This window comes from Melospiza melodia, chromosome 16 (assembly GCF_035770615.1).
Source record: "Melospiza melodia melodia isolate bMelMel2 chromosome 16, bMelMel2.pri, whole genome shotgun sequence".
In the NCBI taxonomy this organism is placed as follows: Eukaryota; Metazoa; Chordata; class Aves; order Passeriformes; family Passerellidae; genus Melospiza; species Melospiza melodia.
Window position 1 is genome coordinate 15282537 of NC_086209.1, and position 27715 is coordinate 15310251.

The 27715-nt window shown below is 51.9% G+C and overlaps 1 protein-coding gene across 2 annotated transcripts in view; it reads left to right on the plus strand.

The window, feature by feature from the left end:
• The first annotated feature begins 9719 nt into the window (after positions 1–9719).
• Positions 9720–27715, plus strand: part of EDA (ectodysplasin A) — a 60814-nt gene continuing 42818 nt past the window's right edge. For both annotated transcript variants that reach the window (XM_063170772.1, XM_063170773.1), the window contains exon 1: positions 9720–9995. In XM_063170772.1, coding sequence (XP_063026842.1) covers positions 9720–9995 — 276 coding nt within the window. The remainder of the gene's footprint in view (positions 9996–27715) is intronic.

The following is a 27715-nucleotide window of genomic DNA, read 5'->3' on the forward strand; positions in this document are numbered from 1 at the left end:
TCATCAGACAATAATGACTCAACCAGGGTATCCAAATTTTGCCCAGCTGAAGTCCACACCCACAAATAATCTGGAATTAATTCCTCTGGACAACAGAGCTCGGCATGGAACAGAGCGAGGACACCGCGCTCCAAATTGAGCGCTGCGTGCCAGGCTGGGAAAGGCCACGGGACAAAGCTCTGGAGTTACACTGTGGCCATCCCCATCCCGAGCTGGAAACCCTCTGCTTGGAAAGAAAACCAGGAAAGGGGAAGAAATCGGATGGGGATGGAAATAAAGGGTTTAAAAAAACCAGATTGGTGCAGGAGGCAAAGTGGGGAGGCACCAGCTGTGCTGGAGAACCAGGGCACAGAGTTGGGGGTGCAGGAGGGGGAATTTAGGGAGCTGGTGGGCCACAGTGAGAGGGGCTGGGGGTAACAATGAGGGGCCTGCACTTCCCCAGTGTGGGCAGCAGGAAGGGGGGTTCTGTCTCTCTGCCCTGTTGAGACCACACTCCAGAACCCCAAACTCAGAGCCTCAAATGCTGGAACCCCAAAATCAGAAGGACATGGAGCTGCTGGAGTGAATCCAGAGGAGATTACAAGAGCTGGAGCCCCTCTGGGACCAGGCTGGGAGAGCTGGGGGTGCTCACCTGGAGAGGAGAAGGCTCCAGGGCAACCCCAGAGCCTCTTCCAGAGCCTAAAGGAGCTCCAGGAGAGGTGGAGAGGGAATGGGGACAAGGGATGGAGGGACAGGACACAGGGAATGGCTTCCCACTGCCAGAGGGCAGGGTTAGATGGGATTTTGGGAAGGAATTCCTGGCTGTGAGGGTTGTGTGGCCCTGGCACAGGGAGCCCAGAGAGGATGGAAGAGGTGTTTGTCCCACCAGACAGGAAAGCACCCACTGGAGGCTGTCCCCAGAAAGACTCAGGTGATTCCCAGTTCCAGAGTGATTCCTCCTGGGTGTGCCCTAAACTGCCCCAATCTGAGAGCTCTGGGCCCCAGCTGGGCTTTAGGAACTGCATAAAAGGCTCCTGCAAGGGCTTGGGCTGGTGAACATTGTTGGGATGCAGCATCAGACTTTTCAGGAGGGTGTTTGGGGTATTTTCCTTTGGGAGTGCTGTTTGCAAGACGTATCCTGGCAATCCTGCTGCTCTCTCTCATTTTCCTGGGTACTTGGGGAGCAGTGATGCCACTCCTGAGCTCCCAGGGAAGGGTTTTGGTGGCCATGTGGTGCCTAAACTGCTGCAGCAGCTGCAAATCCACCCAGGAACGTGCTGACTCCCAAGGATTTGATTAGCAGGGATTTGAGTTAAGTGGATGTGAATTTTCATGGCTATAGGGCTGTGCACATCAAAGCTGGGAGGCAGCGTGGGGCCAGGGAGAAGTTTCTCAGCTGTAAATTTGCCTCGTGACTCCATAAAAATTGTGATGGGCAGCATGGAAAGAATTCTGCTGGAAAGGGCCTGGAAAATGCTGCACCCCCGAGAAAACAACACAAAGGGCTGCAGACCCAAATCAAAGTCCAGGCCTGGGAATGTTTTGAGGTGTGAGATGGGACACTCCAGATGCTGAAGTCCTGGGTGGGGTCTGGGTTTTGAACCTCCAGCCCTTCTTGGATGTGGATTAGGAATTCTTCTTTTATGTCTTTATTTATAGTTTAATAGATGGCACACCAGCTCCTGCTTTCTGGGTTATCGAAAAGGGAAAAAGACCATTTTCAAATGTGTGTTTCTGAACAATTTCAGACCTCCTGCACCTTCTCCATCCTCCCTGAGTTCTGAGAGGAGAACTTGGGCTTCATGGAAATCCAGAAACAGGGTTCTAAAATGGTGCTTGAGATCCTTGTTTTCCAAACCAACACTTGACCGTGGGAGATTAAGAACTCTGAAGAGAAGATTCCTCCTCTCAGGAATGCATTTTCAGGGTGTTTTCCACCTACCAGGAAACTCCAGGATGGTTTCAGGCCTTTCCAAGTCTGGACACTCTGGATACATTCCAACTGGAACTCCTGTTGTTAGTGAGTTCTGCATTTATTTTTCTGGCATCAATCAGGTTTTTTTGGGTGTGTTTATGGCTTTTGTGACTTGACAATGTGATGCCACCTCAGCCAACTGATGAAAATCCTGGAGCGAGGAGTTGACGTTATTAATGATTGTCATTTTCCACATTTTTTGCCTGAAGGACTTCTTTGTTCTCTTCTTTTTGTCTCAAAATCTGTGTTAAGTAACAGCTTACAATTAATTTTTCATTCCAGCCCCCTTTGCCCCAGCAGAGCCTGGAGGGGCTGTGGAAGGTGGGTTTGTATGGATTTCCATGGATGCTGTGAGCCAGATGGCTTTCACTGGTAATTTCTTTCTCTTGTTCTGCTTTCCCTGGTTTCTCCTTTGGATCATGGCCTTGGATCTGTTTTGGTACCTGAGGAAGATCAAGGTTTCACTGTTGTGTTTTCCCCACTGAAAAATCCATGTTGTTATTAATTCAGCTTTAATTGCAGTGATGAGAAGCCCTTGATGGGCAAGAGGAAGGGTTTGCTGCCTGCTGGGGAGGATTGGGTTTGCTGCCTCCACCTCCCCCTGGTTTCTTGTTCACCCTTCACTCTCAGTGTCACCTTTCCAAGGGCTCACAGCTCTGATCTCTGCTCTCTGTGACCAGGGACAGCACCCAGGGAATGGCTGGAGCTGTCAGGGCAGGTTCAGCTTGGGTTTTAGGGAAGGTTCTTCCCCCAGAGGGTGTCAGACACTGGAAGGGCTCCCCAGGGAATGGACACAGCCCCAAGGCTGCCAGAGCTGAGTTTGGACAACTCTCCCAGGCACAGGCTGGGATTGTTGGGGTGTCTGTGCAGGGCCAGGGCTTGGCCTGGATGATCCTGTGGGTCCCTTCCAGCTCAGGAAATCCTGGGATTCTGTGACTCTTCTTCCTCCAGTCTCAGCATCTTCCTACCACCCTCTTCTCTCCCTCAGCTGTGTTGCTTGATCTTTTCTCCAAAACTCGTTGAGTTTAGGGATTTTTTTTAATATAATTATTTAGGTTGGGATCTTTGGACCATTTCTACCCCACTCTTGTTCCTTGCAGAATGGGTTCTGTCTCCCCTAAATCCCTTCCCTAGGCTCAGAGCCCAGCCCAGGTGAACAACCAGCCTCAGGTAAACCCTTCAAGCACAGGCTTGGAGCAAAGCCTCGCTGCCAGGAGATCCCCTGGCATGTTTGCACTCATAAACTTGTCAGCATTTGGCTTTTTTTGTCCCTCTTGGGGGAAATTACTGCTGTTCCTCAGCCCGTGTCAGCTCCCAGGCCGCGTTGGGATCGGTGCTAAAACCCCTGCTGTGGGTGAGGCTCCGGTGGGAGCTGTCACTACCTCGGGGTCAGGAAGCCAACGGGAACCTCTGTTCCATAAACTGTGAGTTTTTCATAAAAGCCTTTCTAATTTGTACCAAAGAGACTCCAGCACACCCTTGGGACTGGTAAAAATAATAATAGTTTGAGTGGTGGAAGACTGTGAATTTGAAACAGAAGGTTGTGAGATCCACGAGAATTACCCGAAACATCAACGTTGGACATCAATTAATGTAATTTAGATATACAATGAGATAGCAAAGATTGCCACAAAGAGCTGTCAGCTCTTACCTCTTCAGATCTCTTTGAGATAAAGCAGATGTTTCCATCCCATTGATCCAGAGGAATGGGCCCTTCCATCCCAGAGCGCGTTGCCTCTGATCGCTCGGGAATTATTCCTCACCAAAATTACGGGGTTTGCTATTTTTCAGTCATTTTTTTATTCATTCTGAGATGAAATGCACATGTTCCTATCAGCAGGTTTAGCTTAGGAATGCTGCGTTCCCAAAGCCAGGAGTCTTCTCATGGAGGAGAGGTGAAGGCAAATGGAGCTGGAGCTGTTCCCTCTGGAAAGGTCCCTCTGTAACACCCAATTTAATCTTTACTATTCCATCCCCAACAAATGGCTCCTGCCCCTTCCCAAATCCCCTCAGCCAGGCTCACATGGAGTGCTTTATCCTGCCTTGATCTCACACGGGCTCTGCAGAGGAAATTGCTGCTTTAGGGCTGTGTTCTGGAGGATATTCTGTCTGAGCCTTGTGATCTTTCTCCTCACTTAAATCCACAAGTGCTGGCATGCTGGGAAGAACAAACACGTGGAGTTTTCCTTCCCTGGTTATTGCTGTCATCTCACATTAACAATCCCAAGGCTGGAAATCGCTGAAATCCCAGGTCACCTGGAAACTAAGCCCCGGATGTGGGGTCCTGTAGCTGGATCAGGGCCTGGCCATGCAGTTTCCAATCACTGTGAGCAGAAAAAGACACTTCCATATGTTCTCCTTATGACTGTTCCTGCTTTGATATGAATTCCTTGGATTTACCCTTTTTAAAACCAGGGCTTCAGTTCTTAATGCTGGACTCTCCTTGCTTTACCCAAAGTGCTTGAAAGTTTGAGTTCAGGCCAGAAATGAGCTTTGGAAAAGGGTCTGGAGTGGCAGGAAAAGGGGGAATGGCTTCAACCTGACAGGGGGCAGAGTTAGATATGGTTTTGGGAAGAAATTCTCCCCTGGCACAGGGTGCCCAGAGAAGCTGTGGCTGCCCCTGGGTCCCTGGAAGTGCCCAAGGCCAGGGTGGATGGGGCTTGGAGCACCCTGGGCTGGTGGAAGTTGTCCCTGCCCGTGACAGGGGGTGGGATGGAATGAGTTTTAAGGTCCCTTCCGTCCCAAACCATCCTGGGATTCTATACGGGGGCTGGAACTGTGGCCCTGCTCCATCTGCAAGGGATTTTAGTCATTTTACATTTGTCTCTCTTAATGCAGAAATTGCATCTTTAGGCTCAAATCCTTATCCACGGAATTTAAATCTCTAAAGAGAGAGAAGCAAAAGCCAAAGAAGCTGAAATGGGCACGTGGGCCACAAACCTGTGGCAGGGGATTTCCAGGAGCTCTCCTGTCAGAATTCCCCCTGCCTGGAGAGGACACCAGTGGTGGCACTGTGGGTATAGGAAACCCTCAACATGGTGTTCTGGCAGTGGGAAGCTGTTCCCTGTGTCCTGTCCCTCCATTCCCTGTCCAAAGTCCCTTTCCAGCTCTCCTGGAGCCCCTTTAAGCACTGGAAGGGGCTCTCAGGGTGTGGCAAATCTGCTGCAAACCCTTGTGCTGTGAAAGCAGTCATGGTTGGGGTGGGGAGGGCTCAGTTTCAGGGATTTCCCGCCTGGACAGGGCTCTGTGGTGTGGAACCTTTTCCCCAAGGAGCCCCAAATCCAGAGCTGTTCTCCTGGGCAAACAGGCCTGGAAAAGCACAGAATCCAAGGAGTTGGAGAAGACCTCAGAGATCACAGAGTCCAACCTACGACCCAGCAAGACCATGGCACCAGGAAGGCTGGAGAAACCCTTGCCAAGGGGCAGAGAAAGCGTCCCACCCCCCTCGCTGTGGTCAGGCTCAGCGCTACGGGCACAGCTCCCTCCTTTCCCTTCTCCTCCTTTCCCTGCCTTTTGGTGAGGGGCAGAGCAGGCTCTGGGCTCCCTGGCAGAGCATCTCCCATGGATCACGTCTGCTCCTCCAGGCACAGATCGTATCCTCTTTCCCTGGCACCAGCACAGCCACAGAGTGGCACCCCCAGGACAATGCCTTGGCCGGCTCCGGCGCTGACCCGGGCTGTGGGGATGGGGGTGAGGGGGCCAGGAGGCACCGGGGAGGTTGAATAACGTGGTGTGGAATATCATTGTTCCAGCCAGGATGAGTAAGAGCACAGCTGAGCCTGGTCACCGACGGCACTGCCACCATTCCGGGGGAGGCAGGGGCTCGGCGACGGCTGCACAGTTGAAAATCGAGACAATGAGTCTATAAAAGTTTAAGAACTGAATAGATCCCGGACATTTGGTTCTCATTATCACCAAATAACATATAAATAAACATACAACAGAACCAAGAGCGGCATCTTCCTCGCCCCCTCTGCAAGGAGTTGTGTTTAGGCTGAAGTCGGCCTCCTTGGCCAAACCTCCTCCTGTGTGCTCTGGGATGGAGTCATGGGCCTGCCAGGCTTCATCTTCCTTCAAAACACAGCAAAGCCTGATCCAGGCAGGAAAATGAGGTGTCAATGTGCTGCTGCTCCTCAAAAGTCAGCAGTGCAGGGGGAAATGTGAAAATAAACCCAGCAAGAGTCAATATAGATGTTTTGTTTTTTCTCTTGTTGTAAAAGCCCATCCCATCCCCTGCCATGGGCAGGGACACCTTCCTCTATCCCAGGTTATTTCAAGCTCCCTCCATCCTTGCCTTGGGCACTTCCAGGGATGGGGCAGCCACAGCTGCTCTGGGCAACTCAGTGTTCATTGTGAGAATTCATGGGGGAAGATGAAAAGGAGACATCAATGATCAGAGACACTGCAATGCCCTGAGAGGGGAAATTTTGGAAGAGTCATTGGCAGAGCTAGGAAAAAAGGCATGAATGTGATTTCTTAGTACATCTTGCTCTTCTAAGATGAACAGATTGCTCAATCCCTGCCCCTATGGAAGCAGTTGGACACAATTATCTTTCCTGCATGGACAGAGCTCACAGTTACTGAAAAAAAAACATTCTTAAGCAAAGCAGATTGGATGGAACATCTTAGATCTCACTGAGGAAAAGGAATTGGGACTGCAATGCTGGATGGAGGCTCCATAAAATCAAGATTCTCCTTCCTAAGGGCTTGTAAACACCGATGGATGTGCATTTGGAGTGCCAGGATTTCAGGTTTTAGGAGACTTTATTGTACTCTTGCTGTTGAGAACATCACTGAGAGAGCAAGGGATGGCTTTCCTCAAAAGAAAGTCAGGAATTCCAAAGCTTTTAGGTCACACATGTTAAACTCACTCTGCAGCCTGCTGCAGGAATTGCAGCTGCTGCCAAAATGTAAATGGGAAATGGGCTCAAAGCTGCTTTACATCACTCAGAGATTCCCTGATCCGTGGAAATCACATGGAGAGGGGCACTCAGACCTGCCACCTGAGCTGTGCAGAGCTGTACCCCTTCCAAAGGGAAGGAAGGGAGAGCTCCTAAGCTGCAGCAGCTTCCTCCCACCTGTGGTTAAATCCTGCTGGGATGGGAAGGCAATGCTGGAAAAACCCCAGCAAGTTTGGGAATCAAGAGAAAAAGTCATTCCAGACACATCCCGTGCGTGTTCTCCTCCTCTCAGCCTCTGCCCACCCTCCCCAGGACCCTCTCCACTGCTCTTTAACTTCCCATGCAGAGCATCAGGGATCCCTGTCCCTTCTGCAGCCTCCCCACCCTCTGGCTCCTGCTTCTCCTGGGCCAGGACTCTTGGAGCACAGGCAGGAGACAAAAAACAACTTAAACCTGTGAGGTTCTTCATCCATGCAATGAAGTTTTTCAGGGATGGCAGAGGAAGAGGAGGGAATGCTCAGAACAAGAGGAATTAAAACAAAATCCTGCAGAAACTGGAACCATGGGCTGTGGGGCTCAACTGGTCTGGGTGTGAGGATCCACTTATTAATTATGTTTTAATTCCATCATCACATGGGATTCCTTTTTAATTAGCGGGGTGCTGGTCAGCTCTAGGAGGCAGAAATCCCTCAGGGGAGGATTTAGGCAAAATCCCTGGTGAGATCAAGGCAGAAATGGAGAGCTCACATCTTCCCCCTGACCCAGCCCCAGGCTGACCTGACCTCTAAAATTCACCTTCAAAGTGACCTAAGTGACTCTGGAAAAGGGGATGAGGCTGCTGCAAGTGTGGGTAGGTCGATGTAGGATTGGGGTTGGGATTTTCATCTTGGAAAACAGGATCTTGGTGGTGCAGGAGTTGGTCTTGATGATCCTTGAGGGTCCCTTCCAGCTCAGGGTATTCTGTCATTCTATGAAAACCAGTAACAACACCAAGCACTCAAATAATTATAAATGTTCCTGAAATAATTACAGGGCTTTGAGCAGAGGGTTCATTTGTGTTTATTTGCTTTGTGCTCCTCAGTTGTTGAGGTTGGCAGCGCTTGATGCTTCCAGTTTTGCTCTTCCCAAATATTAGGGAAACATTTCTTTCTTAAATGAAAACAGAGGCTCTCATGGAATTTCATGTCTATGACACAGGACTTGTAGGAAAAAAAAGAAAAAAAAAACCTACTGCAGGAAAACAAGGCCAGGAAGGGCTGGAAAAGGTCATCCTCCTCCCCAAAGGCAGGACAAGGCCACCATGGAATTCTTTCTGGCTGGGATCTGTGGCATGGAGACCCCACAAACTCTCAGACGTTGTGTCCCAGGGCTTGGAAGGGTTTCTCATGGAAGGGACAGCCTGGTGGGAAACTCACCCTGCCCCCAGATCTGGGAGCACAGACCTGGCAGGGACCACCCAGCTCTGGGAGCCCACCCAGGGGGGTCACAGGACCCGGCACAGGGATGTGCTGGTGACAGCCCCCAGTGCTGGCCCTTCCTGGGGATGGCTCTGACATCTCCCAGCAGTGACAGTCCCCGGTGCTGGCCCTTCCTGGGGATGGCTCTGACATCTCCCAGCAGTGACAGTCCCCAGTGCTGGCCCTTCCTGGGGATCTGGGGATGGCTCTGACATCTCCCAGCAGTGACAGTCCCTGGTGCTGGCCCTTCCTGGGGATGGCTCTGACTGATGGCTCAGTCCCAGCGCTGCTGACCAACTCTGCTTCATGTGATCCTCCAAAACCATCTGGAACCCTCCTCTGCAGTGCCACCTCCTCTGCAGCCATTACCACCTCCTATTTAATCCCTTGTTTCCTTTTACTTTTCCAGATCACATCCTATTCTCTTCAGGCCACCTCTCGAGTTTGTTCGGAACATCTCTAATTTCTCAATTCGAATTTCCTGGCAGCCTGTGAGCATCACACAGCACCTTAATCATGTCATTATCCCTCTCGTTATCAATTAAACCCCCTGATTGGAAATAGAGCCAGCACAGGCTTTGCCAATTCCTTTTGGTGAGCTTTAAGGTCCTTCCAAACCGAACCAGGTGTGATTTGATACCATGCTTCCCTCTCCAAATCCACTCCTCTCCCCGGTTCACTCTTTCCCAGGCTGTTTTCCAGCTTCCATTAATTTCCAGCAGTGCAAATCAACCTTTAAAAAGCTGGAGAAGCTGGAGAACATTCACATAGCCCTGGACACCCCGTGCTCGGCCGTGCCCCCGGCAGAGCGGTGACAACGCCGTTCCTGCCCGGGGATCGGTGGCGTTTGGTGCCTGCTGCCAGGAATGCTCCGCCGGCTGCGGGGACAGCGACTGGCGGGACTGCGGGCACCGGGCCGGGATCGGCTCCATCCGTACCGGGATTGGGACAGGGATGGGGATGTCGGCCGGGATTGGGACTGGGATGGGAAGCGCGACTGAACCGTACTGGGCACGGGCCCACCCTTCACCGCGCCTGTCCGTTCCGGGACAGGGATAGGGATAAGGGATAGAAATTAGGGATACGGGATAGGAATTAGGGATAAGGGATCGTGATGGCAGCGGGGCGCGGCTCCAGCCCGATCTGACCCGCCCTCTAATTTGCATAACCCCGCCCCTCGGTGTCACCGCCCCTGCCCAGGCCCCGCCCCCCGGCCGGACGCTGAGGCGGCGCTGCCGCGGCCGAGCCCCGCCCCTCCCCGCCCCGTCGGCGGCCCGGCCCCGCCCCGCGGGGTGGCCCCGCCCCCTGGCGGGGCGCTGGCGGCCCGGCCGCGCAGCCCGCGGTGCCCGGCGCGCCCCGGGAGCAGCAGCGCTGGGGCCGCTCCGCGCCGCTCCGCCCGAGCGCACCATGGGCGCGGAGCGCAGGGCGGCGGCGCCGGCTCCCCGCGGCTGCGCCTGCGGCGGCGGCGGCAGCTGGCGGCTCTTCCTCGGCTTCTTCGCGCTGTCGCTGGCGCTGCACGTCCTGACCCTGGGCTGTTACCTGGAGCTGCGCTCCGAGCTCCGCCGCGACCGCGGCCCGCAGCCCGCGGCCCCGCCGCGCCGGGACGGGACGGCGGCAGCGCCCGGAGCCCCGGCCGGGGGCCGCCCGCAGCGCGCGGCCGAGGGCGCGGAGCGGCGCCAGCAGGTGGGTCCGGCCGGGGGGCGGGGGGACCGCGGGGGCTCCGCGCTGCTCGGGGCCATCCCCCGGCTCCATCTCCGCGCTCGGGGGCCGCGCCCCGGGGCGCTTCGTGGCGGCCCCTCGGGGCAGTTTGGTGGGAAAAGGGGGGAAAGCCCCAAGTCGCGGTGCGGGGCTGAAGTACGGGGGGAGCTCGTCTGGGCTGGGGGTGACGGGCTGTGGGGCCGCCTGTGTTCCACCTGCTGCTCGCAGTTTCCCTGTCGCGACAGACCCGCCGTGTGTCCCGACAGCGCAGACTTGGCCGGGGGCAGCGGCTGTGCCCTGGCCTTTGCGGGGTGCCCCCAGTCGCGGGGTGCTGCTGCCGGGGAGCCCCGCACGGTTCGGCCCCGCACACAGTGCGCACTGGGTCCCGGTCCCGCACGGCCTCCGCTCGCTCCCCTCCTTCCTCCTGCGCTGTGTTCCTGGTTGCGCTCCTCTCCCACCCCAGGTGCATCATCCTTTGGGTGATGCCCCCCTCAGCAGCTGCTCAGCCTGTGCAGGACAGGTGGGCAGCAGCCTCCCGGTTGTCCCCGCCGCTGTCCCCAGCCCTTGGCGGGGGTCGCCTGTCCCGGGAGCTTCTGGGAGAGCCGGAGCGGAGCTGGGGCCTCCGCTCGCAAACTTAGCTCATTTTTTCCAGGCACGAAACCTCGCTGCGAGCAGGATAAGCTGGAGGAAGGAGTTTCCTCCCCTCCGAGCCTCCGGAGCGGATGGCCCGCTCCCCCAAGGTGCCGGGTGGCTTTGCCGCGGAGTCGCAGCGGGGTTTCGGGGGAGATGCCAAGCCCTGCCTCGGCACCCCGGCGGTCCTCGCCTTGCCGCTTATCAGTGCGTAGGGGGAAGGACAAAAATAGCTTTGATAAAGCGGCGAGTTTGGAACTCTTCCTCCCACTTGGCAGCGAGAGCCGTTCCGCCGCGCCGGCCTCGGCTGCCCCCGGGAGAGCCGGGCTTGCGCTTCCTTCGCTGCCCGGGTCCCGCAGCTTCCCATAATAAATCCGAGCCCAGCGTTGAAGCGGAGGGAAGCCGAGCTCTCGGGTCATCGCTCTGCCCTCGCTGCCTCTCCAGCAGTGTCAACACAGAGCGAGCCCGAGCGGTTTGATGTCGTGCTGGGATTCCTGGGTTGCCTTGGAATAGCGCGCGGCTGGAGTGCCTTTCGTGTTATCGTGCTGGATCTGTTTAGTCTTTCGAGCTCTTCTTTCCAGCGAGCGTATAATGAAATACCAGGGCAAATACTTGAGGCATTCATAAATTACAGCGTTAGATAATTTGTCTCTGGATGCGGACGGAGCTCCGAGCGTTGCTTGCTCGCTGCAGCTGACGGACTCCAGATAAGGTAACGCTAATTATTTATTTCTTTATTCTACATCTGGCCTGTCAGGCTTGAGATGAAATACTCTTTGGGGCACATTGAAGCAGTTGGGTTGGAGAGAAGGGTTGCTGGTAGTAGGGACATGGGGAAGGAAGGCTGAGTGTCCCGAGCTGCTCCGGTTGGGAACGGCTCCTGTGACATCGTGTGATTAATGGGATTTGTAGTGGTGCTGCTCACCCGTTTCTTGCTGATTTTTCTGCCTTGCAGCTAACAACAAGCACTTTGGGTGTCCTGGGGTGCTGTGAGTGCATCCCTTCCGTGATTAAAGCAGTGAAATGAGGGGTTTGCAAACAGCTTCATTTAGAAAGTTATTGTCCAGCTTTGGGGTACGTGAGGGGTTCCCAGGAGCCCTTCTGAGCTGTGCTGCTGATAAACCCAAAGTGTGATCCCATATACGTGATGCTTGCATAAATTACTGAAATTACTTAATAATTAATTCAAGCAATGTGATCAATGACATTTCTCTCCTGAGGACCATGGTCAGAGTTCATTGTGGGGGAACCAGTGAGCACAGTGCTGTGAGCCCACAAATGTCCTTCAGCTGCTGAGGTCTCTCAGTGAAGAGGCCGAGTGCTGTGTGTGTTGTGATTGTACAATCTCATTTAAACTCAAAAGATATTCCCCTTCCTGACCCTTTTTTCTTTATTTTTAAATTATTTTATTCCCCCTCCCCTTCCTGACCTGAGGCAGGAGGAAGAGGAGCGTGGGGGGAAGGATGGGGAGCGATGGTCAGCGCCGAGATTTTGGCCCAAACCTCACCTGGCCCCGTGCCAGAAATGACCTCATGACAGGAGTGAGATTTGGCAGCTCGATAACGCCCCGCTTCCCTATCTCACAGGGTATCCAAATATGTAACTCATTTGGGATGGAAGGGCAGATTTTCATGGCAGAGGTTGAGGCATTGTAGTTCCACATCTTTGTCCCAGAACTCGCCGGGTGTTGCATCACCGCGCTGGCTGCGAGATGAGGAGTTTGTTAGAGCTGCTTTAATTCATTGACTCTTCAGTGGCTCGGAGGTGTGAGAGAGGGTTTGGGGAGTGGTGGAGCCTTGGCTCCACCAATAAAATGAAATAATCCCTCTGGATGGGTGTGCTGTGGGATGGGAGAGGGATTCTGTCAGGCAGGCTCTGCTCGTGGAGATCCACATCACGGCACTGTGTTCCTTTGGAGGATTTTGTGCCTAAATTAAATCATATTTTGCTGTTAAAAAAATCATCCTTGAAATATTTGAGTTGTGCAGAGCATCATTCTCATGCTTTTTCTCCAACCAAATCCCCTCCTGCCACATTTCTGCCAAAACTTTTTCTTTGGCCAATGCTGGGTGAAATGTGTGCCCTGAGAGTGTCCCAAGACGGGGATAAAAACTTCCAAAGCCTGGGAATGGGATCAAAAGCCATCGGTTTTGTCAAACTAATTGTGGAGGCGCTGGTGGGGGGAGGGAGGGGAGGTGCTGAGTCATCCAAAAAAATGTGCTGAGCAGCAATTTGCTGACTGGCATTTCACCTTCCCGGTGCCAAGGTGTCTGATCTCAGTCTCCACTTCTCACCTTTTTAACAAGGGATGTTCCCACTTTGGAGCAGTGCCCACATCAGTGTTCCTGATCCTTGATTTCATGGAGTAGTTGGGCTGGAAGGGACCTTAATGCTTATTTAGTGCCACCCCTGCCATGGGCAGGGACACCTTCCACTAGCCCAGGTTGCTCCAAGCCCTGTCCAGCCTGGCCTTGGACACTTCCAGAGATCCAGGGGCAGCCACAGCTTCTCACAGGGCCTCACCACCCTCACAGGGAAGAATTTCTTCCTTTCTTTTCCCTCACCAGTGTGAAATTGCAGTTATTTTTCCCTTTTTTGTTAATTTTGGCTCTGGAGTAAGAGGCAGCTCTTGGTGTGGCTGGCACAAAGGCTCTAAAGGTGTGGAAGCTGCTCCAGAGGCTTCTCCCTCCCTGAGCATACCTGTGGCTCATCCATGCATCTTCATCCCCGTGTCTGCCTCCTGCATCCCAGCTGAAACCTGCCCAACGTGCTGAAAGCTTTGAGCAGAGCTCCTGTTGGAAATGCTTCTCCAGCCTCCTCTGGCAGCAGCCTCAGCATGGCTCCTGTGGGCTCTGACCTTTCAGGGTCTGTGTGTTGGGATTTCATGGCTCTGCTCCCGGGTTAGGGGAAGGCTGGGTGTGTGCAGAGGGAAGATGCTGATTAGGGATGTGCCCTCACAGTGGGTTTTCCCTCAAATCCCACTTTGTGGTGCTGCTTGCAGCTGGTAGAAGCTCTCAGAGGGCAATAAAGGGAGCCTGTGGAGCTCTGTGGCAAATGTCAGGCTCTGGTTACCTTCATTCACAACTCAAATTCTCTATCCCTGCTGCTGTGCCTGTGAATATTCCATGCACAATCTGGCCTGAATCCAGAACTGCTCCTGTTGAGATGCTGCAGAGTGGCAGGAGCCTGGCAGTGCCTGTGGGATGTGTTGCATCCTTTGGGAAATTAAATACAGTGTGAGCTTTCCCCAAGGGCTGGAGGTGCATCCCTGCAGGTGCTGTGGGGTGAATTCCTGTGTAAGGAGAAACCTTTGGCCGGGTGGGAACAGCCTGCTGGTCCTTGGGAATTGTGGAATCACAGAAGGGTTTGGGGTGGAAGGGACCTCTCAAGGCCATCGAGTCCAATCTCTCTGTCACAGGCAGGGACACCTTCAACTCCATCAGGACCTTCCCAAAGTCCTTATTCCCAGATTTATGATGCTTTTCTTCTGCCCGCCCCAGCCTCCTCCACTGCTTATCTGGGGTTTCATTTTCTATTTTCTGTTCATTCCATGAAGGAGAAAATCTGTGGCTTTGTGTGAGGACCAGGATGTTTTATCAGAATTAACTGAGTTCCTTGATGGAGAATATTGTTGCCAGAGTAAGTGTTTGACTGACCCGTGACCAAATTGCAGGGTTTATCCACAATTTTTTGATGAGTTCCCTGGCAAATCCTTGAACTTGGGGTTTTAACAACATTCAGTGGCATTCCAAAGTTATCTTCCCCTTAACCCCAGAGTAAATAGTGCCATATCAACCCCATATTATTTTAACCTTTTAACATTATTTTTCTTACCACATAATAACATAAATCTTCCCTGCTCTCCCATACACATGTAGTGTCTTGTAATGCTAATTAAACTGCACACCAGCCTAATTTTGCTCTCAGACTAATCCAATATATTTTTCTTGACTGGAAGCCAAACCCTGAGAGCTTCAGAGCATGCGGAGCTCTCATTCCACTCTTATTATATGTTAATGGCTTTATATTTTAATATCTTTCAACACTTGGGGAGGATGTTATTTTTAGAGGTGTCTGGCTGCAGAAGGTACGGGTCTGTGAGGGGTTTGGGGGATGTGAATCCCTGAGTAAACTCCGTGCAGTAAGTGGGAAGCATGTCCCTGAAGAGGAGTAATCTGTCAGGATCCATTGTGCACAAGCAGGGAATCCCAGGGAGGTTTGATGTGATTTTTACCGTGGTGTAGTGGAAGATTTGGCTGCAGTTTTACCGTGGTTAAGTGGGAGATTTGGCTGCAATTTGAACATGGCTAAGTGCCTTTATGGGGCGGTTTCAGTGGTAAGTGCTCTCTCGTTAAACTCTGGGTTTGTGTGCTAATGGTGCCGATGCCAGTCGGGCCTGGATGCTACTACAGCAGGAATAATCACTCCCAGATGGGTGTGGATGGAAACGAGCTCCTTCCCTAAGCCCCAGTGAAACATGTTATAAGTGCAAAGTCGTAATGATGCAGGACCCTATTGATGGGGTGCCAGGCCTATAACACCTTCCAAATGGGATTGTCAGCATCCTCCTGCCTGGCTGCACCTCAGCTCTGGGCATGGAGCTGAGATGCACTCCTTGGGGGTGGCTCTTGCAGTGGAATCCCAGAGTCTGCTGAACTGGGAGGATCCCGTGAGGATTGGGGTTCACTGCGTGGTGTGGGGTTGAGTTTGTGGCTTTGCAGCTGTGGACAGTGCATGACACGAGGTGGCATCTTGTGGTGAGGGTCTGTGTCCATGGGGAGGGTTTGTGTGGTGTGGGGAGGATCTAGGTTCCATGGTGTGAGGGTCCATGTCCATGGGGATGGTCTGTGTTCCATGGTGTGAGGGTCCATGTCCATTTTATGCAGGTTTATGTCCATGGGCAGGGTCCATGTTCATTGTGTGTGGGTTTATGTCCATGAAAATGGTCTATGTTCCATGGTGTGAGGGCCCATGTCCATCGGGGTGGCCTGTGTTCCATGGTGTGAGGGCCTATGTCCATGGGGATGGTCTGTGTTCCATGGTGTGAGGGCCTATGTCCATGGGGATGGTCTGTGTTCCATGGTGTGAGGGCCCATGTCCATGGGGATGGTCTGTGTTCCATGGTGTGAGGGCCCATGTCCATGGGGATGGTCTGTGTTCCATGGTGTGCAGGCCCATGTCCATCGGGGTGGCCTGTGTTCCATGGTGTGCAGGCCCATGTCCATCGGGGTGGCCTGTGTTCCATGGTGTGCAGGCCCATGTCCATCGGGGTGGCCTGTGTTCCATGGTGTGCAGGCCCATGTCCATCAGGGTGGCCTGTGTTCCATGGTGTGAGGGCTGTGTCCATAGTGTGCAGGCCCATGTCCATGTTTTGCAGGTTTATGTCCATGTGGAGGGTCCACGTTCCGTGGCTTTGCCATGGTGGCTCGGTGGCTTTGTGGGAGTGGCTGTTGTGTGACTTGGCTTTGCCACGGTGGACAGGGCAGGGGCTGTTTGTGCTGTGTGGGGCTGTGGTCACTGTGTGGTGTGGCAGTACAGTGGCCACAATGGCTGGAAGCTGCTGGATGCTCCCAGGATGGAGGAGGAGAGGACCAGGGAAGAGTTGCCTCCTGCCAGAGCTGCCTCTTGCACCGCCCTTGGGAGCTCAGAGCCCTCCTGGCTCCCCTCCCGGGCAGCGCCGGTGCCCCAGGGGTTAAATCCCAGCTGTGTGACAGCAGGGTTAAATCCCAGCTGTGTGCCAGGCCAGCGGGGTGCTGTCCCTGAGTGCTGCCTTTGTCCTTTAATCCCTCTTTGCAATTCCTGTCACCTCTGGGTTTTGAGCCTCTCCTGAGGCACAAAGGGAGGGGGGAGACAGGGAAGGTGTTCCCTGAGCTGGGCTGGAAGTCAAACCCACCTGGGAGCAGATACAGGCTCTGGTTGTAAATTATCTGCAGGTGAGAGGCTTGGGGAGCTGCTGTGTCAGACAGACCCCATTGTGCTCCTTAATCCCACAATCCCAGCATGGTTTGGGTGGGAAGGGACCTTAAAGCTCATCCCCTTCTATGGGCAGGGACTCCTTCCACTGCCCCAAACTGCTCCAGCCTGGTCTTGGACACTTCCAGGGATGGGGCAACTTCTCAGGGCATCTTCCCAGTTGTCTCTTCTTCCTTTTCCAGTTCTTGTTTTAACTGGGTAATTCTGGCATTTCTTCCCAGAAAGTTGAGAAGATCAGAGTGCCCTGTCCAGAAAAAAAAAAAAAAAAAATCAGATCTTTGAATCTCATTCTTATTTGGTAATAATATTTATATTTTCTAATAATGACTAAATCTTTGAATTCTTCCTTATGTTTTCTGATCCATGAGGCAGCAGCAGCTTTCCCTGGGTTTCCCAGGAAAGTGTGGAGCCAGGGATGTGGGGTAGGCACTAAATGGCCTAAACAGACCTTTGTGATCTTTCCAGTCTTCCCCACGTGCCAGGCTCAGTGAAATTCATCCAGGAAATCATTTCAGAGCAATTATTTCCTTCAACTTTGCAAACAAGTTGCTGAGCTACTGGTTCCCTTAACCAGCGCTTTATTCTAATTTTCCCATGGGATAGGAAAATAGGATAAGGCATTTAAAGCTGGCAGCTGGAACTGTTGCCAACCCAAGAGGATGGAACAGCTTAGACTGAAAAATCAGGGGGTTATTTTAATTTTTTACTGCAGTTGCTGCTGTTCCTGGGGCTGCAGGAAGGCTCTGCTTGGGAAACTGGAATTCTCACGTTTTCCCATAAAACATAACCTCTGAGAGAAAAATGGGATCAGACAGGGAATCGCTGGGTGTGCAGCTGATGAGGTGCATTTGGAGAGCAGGGTGAAGAGAGGAGCTGGGTTTTCTACTGCAGCTGTTTGTATCTTTTGAGTGATAATGAACTCAATGAGTAGCTGGCTGCCTTGGGGCTGTGGATGGGCTTGTTGGTGCTTGCTCTGTCTGTCTGGGGTGTTAACTCTTGCTGGGAAGGGGGGAGATCCCATCCAAAGGGGAGGGAAGCCCATCAGGAATCACCTCCACGTGCCCTCTGAGTAAATTCTGGCAGATTTCTAAGGTCAAAAGGGGATTATTTTTTTTCCTAGTGGGGCAGGAAGGCAAAATTTAAAGCTGGTAATTGTCCTTTTTAAAGGAATATTGAATCTTCTTCTGAACAATATCTTTATTGCCAACTTGGGGTTTTCTCCTGTTGTTGACAGGAGTTGTTTTGGCTCAGAGCATGATTCCTGCAGAGATTCCTGGACTGTGCAGGACTTGATGGTGAAAGGACAAGGGGTGATGGGTTTAAACTAAGAGGATTGATTTAGCTTGGATATTGGGAAGGAATTCTTCCCTGTGAGGGTGGTGAGACCCTGGCACAGATTCTGTGGCTGTTCTATCCCTGGAAGTGTCCAAGGCCAGGTTGGATGGGGCTTGGAGCAATCTGGGACAGTGGAAGATGTCCCTGTCCATGGCAGGCTGGCACTGGATGGGCTTTAAGGCCCCTTCCCACCCAAACCATTGTTTTCATTCACTGGAAAGGGAACGTGTGCAGTAAAGTCCTTGAACTGAAGGCATCAGCTGAGCCTTGGGAGCTCGGCACTAATCCTGAGCTTGGCCTCTGTGTCTGGTGAGATGCTGAAACCGAGATAAAAACTCAACCTTTTGCTGGCAGGGTGGATTGTGCTTAGGAGATGGGAGAGCCTCCGTGCTCAGCACCTGCAGGAATGCTGCCTGGTGTAATCCCTGCATCCCCTGGATGGAATCCAGCACTCTGGGCTCAGTCCAGGGCATCTCCCCCATGTCCCCAGGGGCTGCTCCTTATTTCAGGCTCAGCAGCAGAGGGGCAGGAGGATCTCTGTGCCTCTGCCAGGGGTGTTGGGAGCCAGCACATTCCCAATAAAGGCAGAATTTCACTTCAGGCACAGGTGCTGGGCAGGTCATTCACACTCCCTGCATGGCTGCAGGGCTTGGACAATTCCAGATGTGCTGTGTCCCTGTCCTGGCTGGGATGGAGCTGCAGGAGGAGCTCTGGGAAGCTCTTGAGGCCTTCAAGTGTTAAATCCCAAGCGCTGCTCCTGCCGGCTCAGCTCCGATCCCGTCTGGCGCCCGGTTCCAACAACAGCCTGGATTTGCCAAGGAAAATGACGCTGGATGCAGCAAAGAGCTGTCAACTCTTTCCTCCCTATGATCCCAGGCAGCTTTTCTCCTGCTCTCTGCAATAACTGGGCTGTTGGGAAGTGATGTGGAGTTTCCCTCCATCCTCACCCCACTCCAGGCAGCAGCACCTCACACGATGGCTGTGGGGTCCCTCTGCAATCCCATTGCTGAGGGTCACATTAAGCTGAGATTAACTCAAGTGTTTCTCCTCTGGTACCTAAAATGTTGGACCCAGGGGGATTTTTGCTGGAGTATTAAAGAACTTGTTCCTAAAAGAGGCTTTCTGAGCCCGGTTTTGTGCAGATGGGTTCAGGAGAAGAACCCCAGAGACCCCTGGGCTGGTGTACCCCCCACTCTCTGACCATAGGCTTCTCTGTTGTGTTGTTTTGACTCAAAATTCTTTTTTGCCCATCTCTGAAGATGCAGAAACCCCAATTTATAAATGATAATTCTGCTAACAAGGGTTCATGGGGTGTTTGGGGCAGCTACCCTTCAGTCAGATCCCTCTGAAGATCCCGTGTGGCTTCAAGCTGGATCAGGTACTGAAGGAGTTAAAAATTCCTGCTGCTGGTGCACACGAGCAGAGCCAGGTATCTCCCAGGGGATCCAAGTTTGCTTTCTGAAATCTGGCAAATAGCAAAAATTTTGATGTCTGTGAGCAGCAGTCACACCCGGAGGCGATGACGGCTGACAGGGAAGGGCTCCTGACATATTTACCGAACAATTTTCTTATCATGAAGTGCTCAAAAAGCCCAAACCTGGAGAACAATAGCAACAAAAAACCCACTGCAGGGTTTGTCAGCTTAGAGATAACAAATGATTTTTGCTTTTTGTTTGACTCCTTGGCATTTAGGAGTTAATTGGAGCGAGGCCAAATGTGGTGAGATAGTGCCTGAATCAGAGTTTTAAAAACACTGGGATTGGAAGGGTTTTAACTTCTAACTTCTGTGAGGCTCTTAGAGGCAGGTGAAAGAGGGGGGTTAGAAAAAACTAAAGGAAAATGTTTGGGTTGGGCAGTAAAAAATGACTTTGGAAGGGGCAGCCCTTCCTGAGACCCCAAAAGTCATCTCAACCCTCAGCCCAGCTGGGCTCCCCATGTGCTGGGGCTGGATTCTATTCAATAGTTCTGAACTGTTATTAAATGGGAATAAATGTTTCTGTGAGGGTGTTGTGTCACATGTTCATCCACCAATCCCTCTGTCCTTGTTGTGTGTGTTTGCAGAACGAAGCAAAGCTGCATTTGTGAGAAACAGTGGGACTTTGACACGAAAAATTTGGAATAAAGCTGTAAAGTTGGTCCTGATCCAGCTGCTCCCTTTGATTTCACTCTGATATAGAAAGGCACTGGCCTGAAACTAGTCCAGAGGGTGTCCAGGATGCTCTGTGAACTCCGGCATGAGGAATTCTGAGCAATAAAACTTTGGAAGTGCGGCCTTCGAGGGCTATTGTGGAAGGAAGGGCATAAGAAACATGACACTGGGATTGTGATTCCTGGCAGGAATGCTTTGCAATGGGGAAATTTCAGTTTGGTTTGTGTTGCTTACATGCCTTTCTTCTCGCTGAAGGGCAAATGACAGTGTCAGCATTAAATGTGAGGAGCTGACATCTTCCCATGAAATATGCCTGACGTCCCCAGAACAGAGCTGCAGTTACTGCTGCTCCAGAAATCCGCCTTCCCTGGATTTTACTTCTGCTCTTACCCCGACTGAAATGTTCCTGCTGATAAAGAGGTTGATTGTGGAGGGAATTGTGCTCCAGGGAGAGGTCTGAGAGCAGGAGGAGCCGTGGCTGAGCTGGATGTCCCCGTGTCCCTTTTGGCCCCGGGGCTCTCGTGTCGGGACGTGTCAGCCTGACGGGCGCCTGAGATGGAACAAAACCCAGGGCCATTGCTTGGATGTTTGGGGTTTTTTTAAGGCCACTTCTCTGGGTTTGAAGATCTTGAACTTCTGTGGGGAAGATTTATGGCGGTTTAGAGATGGAAGAGATTGGCCATGTTCTCTGTGATGCCCTGTTGGTCCTGTGTCCTCGGCAGCTTCTGTTGTGGTGGCTTTTAGGTTGGTTGGTTCAGCAGGGCTTGGTGTAGCCAGGGCTTCACCCCACAGGGTGAGTGATTTAGGGAGCTCTGTTGGAGAGCCAGTGGAGATGTGTGTGGCAGCTGGAGCTGCAGGAGGATGAGCAGTCACTCAATTTATCTTTACATCCAGTGCATTGTGCCACTCGTTTCGGAGATCGGGAATTTCTCGTTGGGCTGGGCTGAGTTTGGGCTCCTCGTGGAGTTTTCCACCAAATTCTCCCAGGGTTGGTGTCTATGGGGAAGAGGAGCCTGTCAGGCTGCTCAGGAGGAGCTGATTGCTGCATCTGCAGAAGATCAGCAGGATTGGGCTTTGTTGGCCAAGAGGTGTTAAGGGACACCTTGCATGGAAAGGGTTTTCCAGCCCTGGCACAGCAGTGGTGGAGTCACCATCCCTGTAGCTGCATGTGGCACTTGGGGACATGGTCAGTGGTGGCTTTGGCAGTGCTGGGGGAGTGGTTGGGCTCTGATCTCAGAGGGCTTTTCCAACCTCAATGATTCCACGATTTTTCTCAGACTTCCCTGTCATTGCTCAGTGCTGACATGCTCGGATTGGAAGAACTTGGGTTATTTCATACAGAATCCTTGTTTTCTCCTTTCCCTCTGCAATCTCCACAACAGAACCATTTGCACATAAATGAAGCAGAATTTTTGGCCAGCTCTTGTGCACACCTGTGCACTCCCATCACCCACCAGGAAATTGCTGCCCTGAAATGCTGCTCCTAAAATATTTGCTGAGAGATGGTTTGGGAGAGCTAAAAATTATTCTTTTGAGACTTCTCACATGGTCAGTTATGAATTAAGGCTGCACAGAAAGAGGTTGTTCAAGCAAATGAACTCTTCTTAGAAGCAGTGGAGTGGGTCAAGATGGGACCACCCCCTTCCTATGGGTAGGAACACTTTCCATTATCCCAGGTTACTCCAGCCTGGTCTTGGACCTTTCCAGAGATGAGGCAACCACAGCCTCTTCCATAAAATGATGGAAAACACTAGGCTGAAGGGGCTCTGGTGAATATAGAATTATTTAATATAGAGGATGATTTAATTTCTGTTTCAGTAGCTCTGTTTGCCATTGGGGGCTGGGGTCAGCTGGGGTGAGGGAGGAGGATGGAGAGGATGAGGCAGTGAGTCCCTGCTCCAGCAAGGCAGGATTTCCAGTAGGAGAATGCCCTTGGAAGAGTGTGTGTTTGTGCCCACAGCCATTAAGCTCCATAATCTTGGTGTCTGTATCGACTTACAAATGAAAGCTTGCAGTAATTTGGAGCAGCATTTGAATTGTGAGTGGTAGTGATGATGCTGAGCTTGTCTTTTAATGCTGAGTTTAGAGGCTTTGAGGTTTGGATTAAAAAAAACTTCAATGAAACCACAAAAAAGACATTGGAAGCATAGCTGAACAGGTGGAACAAATTTGTTAAATCTGTTATTGGGAAAACAGCAACTTGCTTTTAAGAAATAAATCAATCTGCAGCTCAGTGTTTCATAATGAGGAGTGGGATAGGAAAATCTAAAAATATCTCCAAATGAGAGCTAATGCTCCGAAGGAACAGATCCAAACTAGAATATAATATTGCCCATTGTGGTGACAATAAGGATTTTAAAGTTCATTGAGATCCTTGCTGGGATGCAGATGGGACTTGAAGAGCCAGCATATTTCCCTTGGCCGGGTCCAGTTTTTATTTGCATAATAACTTATTATATGTATTGCCAGTAGCTCGCAGAGCCCCTGGTCAGGATTGGGAAACCACGATGAGTTCATCCCCCTCTGCCTGCTGAGACAATATAATCCCCAAGAACTGGGAGGGAGGCGTCTCTAGCAACTAAAGCAAGTGATTATGTGCTTGAAGAGGCAGGAAAAAGCAGAGTTTTAACCCTGTGAACCTTTGTGTACCTCAGATCTCCTCACCAAGACCCATTTCAGGGGTCTTTGTCCTTCGGGCGCCTTTGTCCCCATCCTTCCTCCTGTGTCCTGAGCTTTAGCAGTTGATTCTAATGAAGTCAGAGAGCTTTTCCAGGTGGAAAATGTGTCCTGGCTTTTCAGGCGATGGGGCATCTGTGCTGTGTTCTCTGTTATTGTGGAGCCACAGAATGGTTTGCGTCAAAAGGGGCCTTGATGATCATCTCATTCCACAACCTTTTCTGCTCCTTTCCTTAATTCCCTGTGTTGCTCAGGCAGCAGAGCTAGCTCTGTATCCATTTTTCTTGGAAAGCAATTCCACAGCCTCATCCCTCTCTCAGCAGGTTCTCCTAACGTTATTCCAGAGTTTCCCTTGCTCAGCAGAGCCTGAGCGCTCTGTCACACCCAGCTGGGGCACTGCCATCCCCTCCATGCTCCATCATCCCTTTCTTTTGGGATTTGCTGAGGGCTCCTGGGCACAAGGGGCTTCTTCCAGTGCTGCTGTGGAGTAGCTGCTCCCAGCTAACCAAATCCACATGGACAGCTGTTGCTCAGAGGGGAGTGGGTAAGTACATCCATAAAGTTTGGGATTTGTGCTGGAGGGAGCACAGCCAGTGCACTGCCATTGCTCTCTGAGAGCCCTCAGCACTTAAAGCCAGGGAAACAAACCCCAAAACCTCCCCAACTTACAGATTCTGGTTGATGGAAGAGTCAAGGTGTTGTACAATTGTAAATGAAAATGTCAGTTTTTCACAGCTTTTCACAGGCTGGGATTGCTCATGGTCAGGGATCGTGTGTGATGGCACAGCTTTGTTTTGGGGGCAGAGGTTTACCCGAAACTCCTTTAGGCTGGATTTTAGGAAAAAGTTCTTTCCCCAGAGGGTGTTGTGGCGCTGAACAGGCTCCCCAGGGAATGGTCACAGCCCCAAGGCTGCCAGAGCTCCAAGAGGATTTGCACAACACTCCCAGGGATGCACAGGGTGGGATTGTTGGGGTGTCTGTGCAGGGCCAGGAACTGGACTGATGATCCATGGGGGTCCCTTCCAGCTCAGGATATTCCATGATGGTAATTTTGGTGATGGTGGCAGTGGCAGTGCCACAGTCCCTTTGTGTGCCAGGCTGAGATGCCCTCAGGGTGACAAAGGCTGGTGCTGATGGTGCCTTTGCCATGGTCAGGGCTGACATTTGGCCAGGTCCAACTAAACCACTGGGGCTGCCATTTTCCTTTGGAAGCATTTCTGAGTCTGGGGATGCTTTTCCACAGCTGGGATTCCCTAAGTGCATTGTAACATCACTTTCTGCCCCAAACCTCAGCTCAGCCTTCAAGGACTTATCCCTCACCTCACAACTGTCCCATCCCCAGCCTGGATACTGTGCTGGGATCTGGATGGATCCGTGGCTTTGGAAGCTCCTCCTGTAGCTGCAGTGCCCAGAGGGGCTCGTGTGGTGCTGATTTGGGAAGCCCTGCTCTCCATCTGCTCCCGTGCTTTGGGAGAGCTGGGATGTGATGCCCGGGATCCCCACTCTGACCACAATGGCCTGGAGCCACCCGAGTGGCCTGGGGGCAGGGAATTGGCACCCATGGGTGCTGCTGGAGGTGCCAGGGCTTTTGGAGGGTGCCAGGGACTCGCTCTGGCCACGCCAGCAGCGATTTTTCAAGGCTGAGGGGTTGGTGGAGCCTTTGTGTTCCTGCTTTGAAGCCCCGGCCTGAAAGTGTTGTAATGAGATTTTATGATGTATTCTGGCAAGGCCTGGTTATTTTGTGTGTGGATTTATTGTCTAATGAATTGAGTGATTTTGAAATGTTTTGTGCAACGCTTTTTTGGAAAGGACATTGTATTTTGTTTATGGGACGTGTGAGTTTTTATGAAACTTTATTTAGCTTTTAGCAAGAATAATCTTTATTCAACAAATAGTGCAAATAAATCTTTAATTGAACAAATATGTGCCAACTTTCAAGCACAGTAACAAACAATGACATGAAACAAGGAAACTTTGGAACAATATACAACTTTAAACATAGTATTAAAATTAAAAAAAAAAAAAGCCAAACCAAAAAAAACCCAACCTAAAACCCCTAGCAAAGCAGATTTTGGGCTGTGTAGTGGAGCATGGATATGTGGGACCTGCCGAGCTGGAGGGAGCAGAGCAGGGAATGTGGTGCCTGGTGGCTTTCCAGGGGTGCCCAGGGATTGGGGTGCCCCCCATGGCAGGGTTGGAGGGAGTGGGAGCTGCTGGATGTGCCTGGGCTGTGGGAGCAGATGTGGAAACTTTCCTGATGTGTCCCAGCCCTTCCTGAGCTGCCTTCCCAAGGAGGGATGGGGGCACCCAGGGGCTGAGGATTTGCCTCTTGCAGCCCCACATTGTCTGCAGGCTCTTGGAGGGCACACGAGGGGCTCTGAGCTCTGTGCTGCTGCACTGTTCCATGTGAGCTGCTGGGAATTGGGGTTGAGCATTCCCTGCTCCTCTCTATTCCTGCCCAGTCCTGGCTGCTGCCACCTGGAAATGGAGATTCCCATCCCCTGTGCTGCACGTAGCTGGAAATCCCTGAAAAACTCTCAAATCCAGCATGGAAGGGTTTGAAATGAGGGGAGGAAATGCTCAGCATTTGTTTCATTTAATTTTTTTGGAGTGTTGGTCTTTAGGAAAGATGGGCAGAGTCACTTTTCTGTTTATTTCCTTATTAATCTGATCCTACTGGATTTCCTTCCCTGTTCCAAGCATGGAATGTTCCTTTTACATCCGTGGAAGTGTCCAAGGCCAGGTTGGACAGGGCTTGGAGCAGCCTGGTCTGGTGGAAGGTGTCCCTGCCCATGATAAGAGGTGGAACTGGATGGGCTTTAAGGTCCCTTCCAACCCAAACCATTCCAGGTTTCTTTCCAAATAATTATCCTAAAGTATGGAAAGAGTTTAGTACTGAAGATGCTCATGCAGCTGCTGCTTTTCTCTGGAATTTCCTACACTGATGACAAAATTACTTGGCAGGAGGAGACCAAGCTCTGCATTTAAGTGACTTCCCTACATCTTCAAACCCCAGGAATATCAGGAATACAAACCCTGATGCTTCTTCTTTTGCTGAGAAGAGCATTTTCAGCCCTTCATTGCCCTTTTCGGCCCCTGGAGTTGGAACAAAAGAGCTTTTCTTCTAAAAGTGAGCTGTGGAATTGGGTGTTAATGGAAACTAATTAATGCTGAATGGAAAATTCCTTCTTGGCTATGTTTTGCTATTCTCTTTTATAGCTCCAACCTACCAGACCTCTCTCGGGCTGCCCATTCTTTTCCAGGAAGGACAAATGAGGCTTATGTTTCCAGAATGGGAGCTGGAGGCATCTCACCCTTCCAGGCACCCTTGGCTTGATCTGACCCAACCTTCTCCAGACCTCTGAGTGCTCCTAAAAGGGCCCAGTGCTGCTCTGTGCACCCACCTCACCTTCAAAACTCTCCTTTTTCCTTGGCTGTGGCCTCATTTTCTATTCCAGACAATCCCAGGATCATTCAGGTTGGAGAGGCCCTCTGGAATCATTGAATCCAACCTTTCCCCAGCACTGCCAAGGCCACCACTGGCCCACATCCCCAAGTGCCACATCCACATGGCTTTTAAACCCCTGCAGGGATGGAGACTCAGCCCTGTGCCAGGCATGGACAACCCTTTCTGTAAGAAATTTTTCCTAATATCCAGCTAAACCTGCCTTGGCCCAGCCTGAGGCTGTTCTGTCTCCTCCTGTCCCTGTTCCTGGGAGCACAGCCTGACCCCCCTGGCTCTCCCCTCCTTTCAGGAGTTGTGCAGAGCCAGATGATCCCCCCTGAGCCTCCTTTTCTCCAGGCTGAGCTCCCTCAGCTGCTCCTGGTGCTCCAGATTCTCTCCCAGCTCTGTTCCCTCCTCTCGACACAGGAAAGGCCCTGAGGAGCAGGAGGAGATGGTTGGGTTGGGGAGTTTCACCCCATTCATAAACGGGGAGATGTTGGTGCTGAGGAGCCTCTGTTGAGCCAGGCAGAGTTGGCTGAGCCAACATTTTCCATTTGGATCCCCTGAGCCATCACCTCCAGCCAGAGCTCTGCCTAAAGCTCTCTGAGCTCTGCCTAAAGCTCTCTGAGCTCTTCTGGCCTTTCAAAGAGAGCCAAAAGCCCAACTGTGGAGGGAAACACCTGCCTGTGCTTTGTTTTGAAATCCATATTAAATCAGGAGATCAAGGAGTCGCTGTCCATGCAGAGGGAATGGAGGAAAGCCATTGATGTGCCAGATGTGTGGTTGGAACATCTGTGGCTGGCTGGAGGTGCTCTGCCCAGGGTTGCTGTGCTGAGGAAAGCAGGGAGGTGGTGCCTGAAGGGGCTGTGGCTGGTGGTCTCCTCTCTGTGGTAAATCCATCTTTTTCCTTGGGCAGGACATGGCTCAAATCCCTAGAACAGCCAGGGGTGGTGCTGAGGATAAACTCGTTGGATTCATGGTTGGTGTTTTTAACTACTTCAATTCCCAGTTGGTGAGGGGGGATGATTCCCTGTAGGAGCAATCTGAGCATCAAAGCTGTTTGTGCTTGCTGAGCTGGGCTCCAGGCACAGCCTGTCTCCAGCAGAAAGTAGGATGGGGACTGTGATGCTGGGAGCTGTCAGTGTGGAGATGTTCCACATCCTTGTCTCCGGATGAGCCCAGAGGAAAGGGACATTCCTCAGGCTGAGGCTGCATCCCACGAGGATCAGGGGGACAATTGCGTCTGGCACTGGGGCTGGTGTCCTTCCAAAAGGCAGGAGGGAAGGAGCACTGGCAGGATCTTGGTGCTTGGCCAGTTTGGTGACAGATCCCAGTTAAGGATGGCGAGGTCCAGAGCACAGACCGTGTTGTTCACATTCCCTGTGAGGAAAAGCTTTCCTTGGCTCCCTGTCCAACTTGCATTCCTTTCCAGATCTCCCCATCCCTCCCTGGTTGTGGCTGCAGCCCTCCCCCTGCAGGATGAGGCTCAGGGCTGCC